The sequence below is a fragment of the Lissotriton vulgaris genome, chromosome 4_1 (assembly GCF_964263255.1).
Source record: "Lissotriton vulgaris chromosome 4_1, aLisVul1.2, whole genome shotgun sequence".
In the NCBI taxonomy this organism is placed as follows: domain Eukaryota; kingdom Metazoa; phylum Chordata; class Amphibia; order Caudata; family Salamandridae; genus Lissotriton; species Lissotriton vulgaris.
The window spans coordinates 1591173174-1591185298 of NC_141691.1; the positions used below are offsets into that span (position 1 = coordinate 1591173174).

Here is a 12125-nt window from a genome sequence, read left to right on the forward strand (position 1 = left end):
TGGATTTTCGGATGCGCGGGACTGCGGCGAGGGCTTGATTGGACGATCTTAGTTGGCGAGTGGGTTTGTAGAAGGACAGACGATTGTTGAGGCATTCAGGTCCTAGCTTGTAGAGGGCCTTGTGTGCGTGGGTGAGAAGGCGGAAAGTAATTCTTTTGTTGACGGGAAGCCAGTGGAGGTCTTTTAGGTGTCCGGTGATGTGATCATGGCGAGGGATGTCTAATATGAGTCTCGCTGATGCGTTTTGGATGCGTTGGAGTTTTTTTCTGTAATTTTGCTGTGATTCCGGCGTATAGTGTGTTACCATAATCCAGTCGACTCGTGACCAGTGCGTGGGTGACAGTCTTTGTCTCGAGGGGGATCCAGCGGAAGATCTTTTTGAGAATGCGGAGTACGTTGAAGCAGGAGGATGAGACTGCGTTGACTTGTCTGGACATCGAGAGAGAGGAGTCTAGGATGAAGCCAAGGTTACGTGCATGGTCTGTGGGTGTGGGAGCTGTGCCCAAAGCGGAAGGCCACCAAGAGTCGTCCCAGGCCGAGGGGGAAGATCCTAGGATGAGCACCTCCGTTTTGTCTGAGTTAAGCTTTAGGCGGCTATCCTTCATCCATTCGGCTACTTCTTTCATGCCTTCGTGAAGATTGGTTTTGGCGGTGTTGGTGTCTTTGGTGAGGGAAAGGATTAACTGGGTGGAGTAGGAGATGATGTTGTGTTGACGCACGATGGAGGCGAGTGGACTCATGTAAACGTTGAAGAGGGTGGGACTGAGTGAAGATCCTTGTGGTACGCCAAAGATGACTTCAGTGGCCTCCGAGTTGAATTCGTGGTACTTGGCAGGACTGTTCTTGTGGTGAAATTAAAACAGGAAAGACGGAGATTAGGAAATGATACATAGTCTACACTGAAGGTAGGAACGGTATCTAACTCTTAGTACATGCCTACCTGTGCACACTATATATAAATAGGATTTAGAAAAAAGAAAAAAACTCACAAAAGGAAGAAATTACTGGAAGATTTTCAGATGAAAACATTGCTATATCTTGCAGACCACAAGCGACTTATGGTCAAAGTAGAAATAAAAGACAATTAGCCAGTGCCCAAGGAGGAGACCGCCTGACTATTTACAAGTCTAAAATAATCCTACTGTCAGTTAAAGTCCTTTGCAACAAGTTAGGGGCTAAGAAATACAAATGAAGCAAGCCAGGTGGAGAGCAACATGCTCTTCAGCTCTTCCTTAGCTAGTGAGTTACAAATTTGAGACATTTTTGCACCTGCTTAGTTTCCAAATTAAACGATGGAAAGGATGGAGAAACTGAAAATTGTTACCAAAATGTCTACTCTTGGCCTTTCTATCTAATAATCATTTACTGCTCGTTAGCTTTATCAGGTTACACATTTTGAAAATCGAAACAGAAAAAAACTGGGAGGCACATGCATTGGGCCTTACATTAAATTATTTAGCAATATCGTCAACAGTGAAAATCGGGGATGATTGTCACCAAGGGGTTCAATGCAATATTTATGAGAGCAAAGCTCCTGTTGACTATGGTAACATCAAAGTGAAAACATCCCAGATATTTACTTTTACCCATCTATATATGAATGCCCCCATTTATCTGCCACTACGTCAACTGATATGCAGAGGGAGAGGAGAAATGGGGGAGCCAAACATTACATGGTCTTTCCTCCCAATTCCAAACCCAAAAAAACATCTAGCTCTGCCAGCCACTCTATGTGCCTACCCCCTCCCTCTTCAAAAGCACTGCTTCCGGATTACCATAGAGGCCTGTCAGAGGAGCCCAGAGTTCCTTTATGACGTAGCAGCAGCGGGTAGAAGCTTTTAACCGTTACTATGTCATAGCAGTCGATTACCAGTTTTAGAATCTGGAATTCATGATGGAGTCTCTCAGTAAGAACTGTACATAACATAGAATGATGGATGGGGAAATGTGAGTCACTGGATGATTTATACCATGGGGTTCTCTGACATCAAATAGACGAAAGCAAAGCAATGAGGCTGTCAAAACCCCAAGGTGAAAGGCATCCTGGTAACTCAGTTATCCATCAATAATTTTATTTGTTATATGGCCCTGAAAAATCATCTGCCAATGCTTATAACTGCTAGGCTGAGGCAAAGGATTAATAGGGGAGCCATACACAAATGGCTTCCACGCCCTAATGTGAACAAAATACCTTACCTGCCATCCTCAACCAACCCCCACCACCTTCCTTCTCCCTTCTGCAGCTGTGCTTTCTGCTTTCATTCAAGTGCAGCGGCACTGACAGGCTCTCCGAGAGCCCTGTCAACATGGTCTGGAAGGCCTTCAAGACTTAGCAACAGTGGGTAAAACGTTTTGTTATTAACTGTTGCTACATCATAGCAGTGAATTATATGATTTAGAATCCAGTTAGTACAGCTCATGGTTCGCGATTAGAGCCATGCATAAAAACAAAACAGACATATACAGCTCTTACCTGTCTCTTGTGGCTTTAGCTAATTTGTCTTCAGATTTTCGGTCATGTGTCTCTAACCCCAACATAAAACTTCCACGACCGAGCTGTGCTTCAGACTGCTCAAGCTTTTCAGACAAATCGAAGACCTGTCCTGTGGTGTAATCTGCATTCTTTGGAGACACACAAAAGGTATACAATGTATAAGAGCAGCATTGACCATGTAGTCTGCATACACAACAGTAGTCGTCACTATTAGTTCAATTCCCAACAAATCCTAAGCACACTTTCTGACACAGGATATATAGAATCACTGGGCAATTAAATCTGCAAGCTGTTTGATGGCATTTTGCCACTGGGAGTTGCTTTTTCATTCAAAGAATATAGCTGCCTCCTGCACCAATTTCCCTCTTCCAAACTGAGCTTCAATCACCACCACTGTTAAGGGAATACATGGTTCTAGATTGATTTGGTCGTACTTTTGTGCTCACATTATACTGGAGATAGTATGTCTTTTTTAGCCCCATGTATTGTTATAATTAATGCCCCCAGCTTTAGGACTTCACATGTGGTCTGTGAAAGGAGGAATGTTACAAACAAGCACTAGCAAAGCCAATAGCTCAAAACGTTTTGATTTATTGGCTTTTGCTCATTTCTGTTGCTGTGAAGCATTGGCATAACATGGTTTTTATTTACCCTTCCAAGATGGTAGATGCCATTCAGACCGGTAAATTTAAAAAAAAAATTCTACTTGAGTGAAAGCATTTTTTGAAACGTATTTACCTTTTTTTTTAAAGGAAATAAAGTGGCACGGTAGCTAGTGAGAATGAATGGGTATGATTGTGAGGGAATGTCAGCAAGAATGAGTGAGCATTAGAGGCAGTGATGGAGTGAAACTGCAAGTGCGAATAAATAAGTAAGAGTGTGAGTATGAACAAGTGAATATAAGTAAAATGAGTAAGAATGTGGAGTTATGCTTGTGAGCCTACCCTTGACACCGGCATTTTGAGGGTAGTTCTTGCCTTAAAGAGGCAGCCATGGCAAAATTCGGGCACTGGCATATTGGAGGCAATTTTTCGCACGACAGACACCTGTGACAAATTGCTACCAAACGAGGACACACTTGGCACAAGGGGACACAGAGGAGACAAACTGCTGCACTTGCAAACTTGAAGAAGTTTTTGGCATGGGGGTAACCATGCCAAAATGCTGGTGCTTGCACATGGAAGGTAATTTTTTGCATAACGGAGGACAACCAAAGTATATAGGAGGGCAATCATGACAAAATGCTTGAACTGACATCCTAGAGATCATTTTTGACATAAGGTATGTTTTTAAATATAGTGGCACCCCTATTGGCGCGGCATTACAGCAAAGACTTAAATATTTAAATCAGTGCTTTTACAGAGCCTGTGACTTTTTAACTAATTTATGTGGAAAGTGTACTTTAAAATGCAATATCTGGTCAACATGTTTTCAGGGGGTGGGAGTTGGGGGGCGGCGGGGGGGGGGGGGGAATAGGAGGTGAGAAGCACCCTCTTCAGGAACCCTGCCTAGAAGTCGTCAGGCATTCTCTAAGAACAGAAGGTATACAGTGTCTTTATTAGCACCGTTTACTTTCTGCAGCGTCCACTGGGACAATACGAAGCCTGGGGGTAGTTTGCGCAGCAGTGCTACGCGTAGCTACGCGAAAGTGCACTTCGCACTACGTGAGCAACGCGAACTGCATAGTGCACTTTGCAAAATGCTGTTCGCACGGATTGCACAGTGCCGGATGATTGTCCGCACTGTGCAATCAGTGCAAACTGCATCTTGCACAGTGCAAGCGGTCGTTTGCTGCCGCTCCAGTAGATTTCTACTCTTGCGGCAGCTTTCTCAACGCGGACTGGTAGTTTCTCATCGTGAGCGGTCGCGAGCATACCCGACCACTCGCAATGAGAAACCTGACCTCCATGCGTTGAGAATCTCGCCAGGAAGTTTATTTTCCACGCTCACGACCGTCAACTTGATGTTGCTGATCGCGAACGACGTAAAAGTCTCGCCGGGATGTCATTTTGCTTGCTCGCGGTCGCTAACTTGACGTTGAGGACCACGAGCAAGCAAAAAATGACCGCTACGCGTGTTTGCACTGTGCTACGTGTAATTGTTGTAGTGCGAAGTAGTGCAAAGTACGCAAGCGTGGCGTAGTGCTTTGCCCAGGGTTAGACAATACATGTTAGGTTTTGTACAAATGAAAGAAAAAAAACAGCAGTGCATTGTGCACTCTTCTGATTAAATAAAAATAAATGACAATTTTTTTTTCAAAACAAATTGACGATTCATTATTGTAAACAGATCAAAAAACAAGTGTCTGAATAAAGCGGTCACCTCTGTGCTTCATAAGAGTGATAGAGGCTTGCAAATGATCTTAAATCAAAATGTATTAACAGTAAGGAAAATTTAAGCTCAACATTTTAGTTCCTATTCAATATATGTTCTACTTCAATTAAAATGTATGAACATAACGAGCATTGTTTTATTTAAAGCACTTTTCTCTCCCTGTGATTTATCAACACCATTTCTCATTGCAGAATACAGTAGGGAAAACGATTAAATTACGCTAGTTTGTGGTATGAAAATAATAAGTTTCCAGAACGGTTGTGTGTTTTGTGGCACTGAAACCTCTTCAGATGAACAAACTAATTTTCCAGTAAAGTTAAGAGAAATAAGTAAGCATCCCCTTGCACATCACGTCAGAACCCCAATAAAGGAGCTATCTAAAATAGACGTGTCTATTTTGTGTTATTATATTAATCATGCATTTATTATGGAACCTCAGCAATGTCAAATATTGTGATGTCAATAGGGTTAAGGTCATAAGACAACACTTTGGGAAGGCTGATGTCCAAAGCCCATATGATGGCACTTCCTGTGATGTAATTAGGATCAAGGGTGTGCTTTAACCCCTTGCATGCTTATGACGGCCCCCAGCCGTCATGCACTATGGTGCTCGTGTGCTGATGACGGCTGGGGGCCGTTATAAACCCGCCCAATCCTGATTCTGCCGCACAGGCCCAGAATCGCGGCTGTATGGAAGGGTTAAGGTGAATCAATATCCTTAACGTGAAGGAGGGATCAAGAACACATGCACTCTCATCAAGCGCCAAGCAAAAGAGAAAAAAGTATTTCCCTGAATATGATAAGTGGAAGCATGAAAGTCGTCCAATCAAGAGGATGATACAGAGACTATGCTTCAAAAGATAGACAAATTAAAGAAAAAGAAATGAAGCCATCGAAAAAGTTTCATGGAAATGAGTGATAAGAAAGCCAACGGTAAAGAAAGGGCTGGTACTAAGCCACTGTGATTTTTGGGTATGGTCCATAGGAGGTTTTTTGTAAACCGTTAAAAGCTGTGCTTAGGCGTGATTTAATAATCCCTTTCTTCAAGGCAGCTAGGTTTTCCAAATTCCACAAAGTAAGTTTGTGTTCTCTCGTGTTCGTTCTGTCTCTCCTTCTCTCTCTCTCTCGTTCTCTCTCTCTCATTCTGGCATATTTGGTGTGAATCATTTGTTTAGGGATGAGCACATGCATTGCAAGAGAAGAATGAAAGTGGGAAACGCAGCTGTGCAGTACTCTGCAACTATGCACTACGAACCAAAGTGAAGCCTCAGAGCTAGAAGAGATATCCAAGTGTGATCCATTAGATGTGAATTATTTAGCCTTCTGTATTTCAAACAAATGTAATTTTACTGGGAGAGCATTTGGTCTTTATGATTAACTATTTGTCAGGAAATCAGGTCTTTGCTCAATGTCAAGTCTTTTCTATAGCTAGTGGAAGTCGGAGAAGGCGGTACCAATGCCGGAAAAGTGTCAGGTTACAAAATATGTGGCAGTAATGCATGTGGCAACATTAGAAGTCAAGTTTCTTCAAATGGAATTATTGCTAGGCTTCAGTAAAGTCCCAAGGCAAGTCCAAAAGAAGATGTAGAACTCATTTTTCAGCAAGATCATGGTAGACCAGGCAGCCTTCAAAACTGCCGTCACCACACACCAGCACCTCATCAGAAAAAAGAAAGCAGCCATACAGGAATGCAACACCAACAACAGCAAATTCGTTTTTAGCCATGGTCAAAGAATTTACCAAACCCAGCACAGAGATAGCACACATTCGCTCTCTCCAGACATCTGCGACAACCTTGCCACCTTCTTCCACCCCAAGATCAATAGATCTAAGACAGCTTTGCTGCCCATCATAAATCACCTCACTCAATGACTCCAGAGGATCTTGCTCAACTGGACCACCCTCACCTCTGATGACACTGTCTGGATCATGCAGAGCATCCACTCCACAGTCCCATCAGATCCCTGCCCTCACCACATCTTCAACAGAGCCTGCACCTCCATCGCACCCGGAACATCTGCTGCACTGTCAACTGTTCGATCGAGTCCGCCACCCTCCCTGAAGACTGGAAACATGAGATTAGCCCCTGCTGAAGAAACCCTCTGCCAACCCAACGGACCTCAAGAACTACAGATCCATCTCTCTGCTCCCCTTCTCAGCCAAACTCAAAGAAAAAGCCATCAACATCCAACTCAGAGTTCATCAAAATGAACCACATCCTGGTCCTCTCCAATCTGGCTTCAGAAGTAACCACAACACCAAAACCCCTATACTCACCTGACAGTGTAACCTATGAAAAGTGCTGGTTGTCAATCCTGAAGCCTTAAGTACGATCAGTTAAAAACTGACTGCTGTCCTGGGATCCAGCCTATGAAGTCGCTCGTCCTCTTTAGAAGAATGAAGAGGAGGAAAGAACATGGGTAAGGTGATTAGACTGCCCCTATATGAAAGCGTGAGGCCATCTTTGGACGAAAAGCAGCCCTCATTCTCAGAACCAGCTTGTGGGGGGAAGGGAAGAAAGTAGTGAAGTCAAGCTTGCCGCTCAGTACCTGCAACTCACTGGCAAGCCTTGCTGATGTTAGAGCTACAAGAAAAATTGTATTAAATGTAAGCAGTCACAACTAGTAACTGTGCAATGGTTCCAAAAGAGAGTACATTAAACAGAATAAGATCCAGTAGTGGAATTATGAAAGGGGTAGGTGGAAACCTTTTGGCAAGGCACTTCAGAAATCTCTTAACTAGTTGTGACGTGAAGAGGGACTGTTGATCTAGGAGCCTGAGTAATGCGGACAAGTAGCCTATGCCTGTGCCCACTGCCCACCCATTTTGGGCTTCGAAGAATGGAAAGCAAAGGATGTTCTTTAAGTGGGCTTTAAGACGGTCTACAGAATTGTCTGTAGGCCATTTAATAAACCAACTTCAACACCCAGAATAGATCTTTTTGGCGGAGTGTCTGTGGGCACTTAGGATGTCATCCACTACTTCAGGAGGTAGAGAAAAAGCAATCAGGTCACCCCATTCAATCTCCAAGCATCAATGCAGAGGCTTTGGAGGTTGGGGTGCAGTACATGCCCCTGTGTCTGCGAGAGGTGGTTTACCCTATGAAGGAGACAAAGCAAGAGTCACAGGTATAGCATTAGGTTTGCACACCATACCCTTCTTGGCCAGCCTGGGGCTATTTAGATGACTTGGGCCCGATCAAGGCTAATCTTCTTCAGCATCTGAAGAATCAAGGGTATGAGGGGGAAACACATTGTGAAGCGGAAAGCCAACCACAGCTAATCCCAGCAACGGATACTGGAGGACACACAACACTGGGCACTGAGCAGTGTCACTGTTACGAAAAGGTCCACCTGAGGTGTTTCGTGAAGTCTGAAGATGTGCTGATGCACCTCTAGGTGAAGTCGCCACACTTTATCATCAAGGTGACATCGACAGGGACTGTCCACTCGGACATTAAGAACCCCAGACTGATAAGTGGCAACAAGCCAGATAAAGTGCTTGTGCAAAACACCTGAACAGTTGTACATCGACAGAAAAGCTGCAACCCTACAGCTCCTTGCTTGGTGATGCACCACATCAAGGTCATATTGTCTGTCAAGATCTCTTTGCGGTCAGTCTGTCCAGAGCGCACCAACCAAATTGCACACAGTTCCAGCAGATTGATGTACATCTTCTCTGCAGGAAACCATAGGGCTCTGATCTTCAGGTCCTCTAGATGAGCTCCACCTGAGGGTGGAAGTATCCATGAGGACTGTTGTTACAGTTGGTGGTGGCTGGAAATGCCTTCCCTGCACTAGCTTTCCTTCCACATACCACCATGTCAAATCTGCTGCAGTATTCCAGAGATTCTGACAGACCAGCACAGATCTCCCCTATTTCGGGACTACTGTCTGAAGAGGCACCACTGGAGGGTCCTCATGTGCCAGCATGCGTGAGTGACCAGCAAAATGCAGGACACAAGTCGACTTAGAAAACGCAAGACCAGCAGGACTGGAACTTGTGCTCTGTTGTGAAACATGGGATTCACAGCCTGTATATCTTGAATACCCAGAGTAGCTGGAAAGGCCCAATTTGATGTAGTATCCATTACTGCACCTATGACCAGGATGCACTGAGAAGGCACGAGGTGAGATTTGGACTGGTTGATGGAAAAGCCCAAGTTGAACAACAGAGACACTGTGACGTGCATATATTGCACCACCATCTCTGGGGACTCTGTTTCTATGTGTCAGTCGTTCAAGTATACAATGAGATTCCCCATGCGTCTGAGTTGAATACACGATAGAGACCACCGGATATTGTGGCTTGGATTAGAAAATTGTTCAACACAAAATTGGAAATTTTGCGGCATTCTATTTTAGTGACAGTTAAAAGTTATGTACTAATAAAAAGGGAATCTGGAGGAAAAAAACAAGCATGTATTTCCCTAATAACTACAGCATTCTGCCCGTAACCCATGCTCTAATCCCATACTCCAAGGTTTTAAGGACAAAGCATTAACCTTTGATGTGACAAAAAGATACTGCTCTAGTTGCTGAATTGCAGAAAATGAAACTGGAAAAAAAAGGAAAAGAATCGGGACTCAATCCTGGCTTTCTGCTTGAACAAAACGTGTGATCTTAGGTGCTGAGCCTTCCTTTAGAAATGACTACTTGTTTTACCCTTCCAGTTAGTAGCTGCTCTCCACTTACTAGGATAAGCTCGCCGAATGAAATTAGTGGCCATGCACAGGCATGAGCTGGCTGTCATGTGTCTTGTGTCCCCCTCCCACACAGCTCCTCCCTATAAAACGAAAATACATGTACTTGTGTGTCAAGGAGAGGCTGTGGGGATCAGATTAAAGGAGCCATTGCCAGGGTGGCTCAAGGGGGGAAAAGCAATAGGAGTGACGTATCTGTAAGAGCACAGGATAAGTAATGTGCCCGAGCGCAAGGTGTACCTGTTTAAGAGCAGGGTGAACAGTGTCACTGGATTAGGGCAGGACTGGGAGTGTGCCTGAGTGAGTGCAACGTGAGTACAGTGTCCGAGTTGCAGGCCATTCCAGTGTATGTGCAGGGAGAGCTGGGACCAATACTGGTGTGGGTTCAGGGAGAGGAGGTGCCTGTGCGAGTGCAGGGTGAGAGAAGTGCTTGTGAATTCAGAGTGCAGTGTGGGGTTTTTCAGTCCAACAGGATGATGTGCCCTCGTGATTTCAGGGTAAGCAGCGCGCCTCTTTTAGTGTAGGGTGAGTGTTGTGTCTGTACAAGAGGAGGAGGAGTGGTGTACTTGAGAGATTGCAGCCCATAAACGCCAGATCCATTGCATTTTGGTAATAATGTCAAAGCTGAAAACCACCATCAAATATGGGGTGTTATCCACTTTAGGCGACATAGCCCATAAATGACGACTAAATAGGACGGATGACTTGACAATAGAAATACAGATTAAAGCATAGCGTAGGTGCACATGACAAACACCACTCGTTTCTGTGATATAATGTAGTTTACTGACATTTCAGTAAATATTAAACAGCAAATTTACTGTACTTGGAACACGTTAATGTACAGCAATAGTGAAACCGCAACGCACATATGTAGTGTTTCGAGTCACTCTGAATAAATGTTTAAGTATTTGGCAATGAAAGGCTTTTGAAGCCCTCATAATACAAAACACCCCACACAGACATGCTTACTTTGGACAGAAATGCTTTCTTATCATACTTTTTGCAGTTTTATATAGCCCAAACTCGGCATTGCTTTACAGGAGCACCTGATTACATTACAAAGAGATGGATTACTATTATGTTTTTCTTTAGGGACAGGGAAATCAAGTGATTTGCCCAGGATCAGTAGATGAGATGATGAGATGCTGAGACTCGAACCTTATTCCACAGTTCAAAAGGCAGCTTTGGCAGTTATATCACATGGTCTACCTCATAAACACTTGGTGCTTGTTTGTATTGTATATGTGCAGTTTATCCTGGCCAGTTACCAAGATCTTGAAAACAAAGTACCAGCTTAAAGTTTTCACTCTCCTCCATCATTTTCACAACGCAGGGAGGAGCAGCCAGCAATGAGGCAGGGGTAAAAGACAGGGCATGTTTGGCCATGTCATCCCTGTCATTCACATGACAATACCTGATCTGTGCCCGCCTAGATGTCCTGGGGGTAGGTGGATGGTCAAATGGAATGGAGTAGTTCAGAGGTAACATCCAGGCTAAAAAAGGAGGGTGAGTCTCCCTGTGGTGTTTGCTTTCTTTTCTTGCCAGGCAGCATTTTCATGAAGCAATACAATTAAACAACTACCAAAGGGGATATAGTTTCTTTTGTTTTTGCATCTGGTTATATAAAGTTGCGGGCATGGTGGGAAACCATGGTTTGTGTGGCAAAAAGCTGGATGGTCGGATGAGCGGCTGAATTTGAGCCAAACGGAAGGACTGTAAACTGGTGATGTTCTGGTCAGACAGTAAAATGTAGATACTTCCTGTGCGACCGCAGAATTTTTATGTGAAAGCACTCGTCCTGCAGGTGGACATGCACCATTCAGTCTTCTGCTGCAAGTGGCAACTGTGCTAGGGATTGCAATTTGAAGCTGTTCTTTCACAGGAACCATTCAAAACCCTTAGGTCTAGGATCAAACCGCCTACCTCCCTTTTTTAGAACCAGAAATCAACTGAAACATCAGACCCTAGCCCTGCTCCTACTCTTGCACCAGCTCAACCGCCTCTTTTTGCAGTAAGATCTCTACCTCCTGCTGAAGGATTAGAAGATGGTCTGCTGGGGGGCAAGGAAAGCTAAAAGGGTAGGATACAGCACTTTCCACAATCTGCATGACCCATTGGTCTGAAGTAATGGCCTTGCAGGTATGTGGAAAGGCACCGTGTGTTTCAATAAGAAAAAAGTAGCACTGTTTCCCTGCGATTGCTGGAGAAGAGGACAAAGAAGAGAGGGAAGGGAGAGGCAAGGAATGTCTGAAGGCTCCTAATGCTAGTTTGGATGAGCAGAAAGCCTGGGCAATAAGGCTCTCTAGCAACGGACGACTGGAGAGAAATGCCAGGCCATTGAGAGCTGGTCTACAACTCCTTGCCATCACTCTGTTCATTGCATAAGTAGTGGGCTTCTCATACACCGCAAGAATGGACTTTGTGAGACCTTCATTGAAGGGTAATAGAGGTTCTGTATCGCGAGCTGTTGGATTTAGAACTTCAGTGAGAAAGTTGGCTTTATTCTCTGATGAAGGTCAAAAGCCTCCGCCACCTTTCGTAAGGCTGCATAGTAGGATGAAACCTCCAGTGAAGAGAGGCCAGTCAAGGAG

The 12125-nt window shown here is 44.3% G+C and overlaps 1 protein-coding gene across 1 annotated transcript in view; it reads right to left on the minus strand.

Annotated features, from left to right (window-relative positions):
* The window catches only part of COPS5 (COP9 signalosome subunit 5), a 193408-nt gene that overhangs the window by 8432 nt on the left and 172851 nt on the right, over window positions 1-12125 (minus strand). Inside the window, exon 7 of the mRNA XM_086965846.1 lies at window positions 2474-2622. Coding sequence (XP_086821972.1) covers window positions 2474-2622 — 149 coding nt within the window. The remainder of the gene's footprint in view (window positions 1-2473; window positions 2623-12125) is intronic.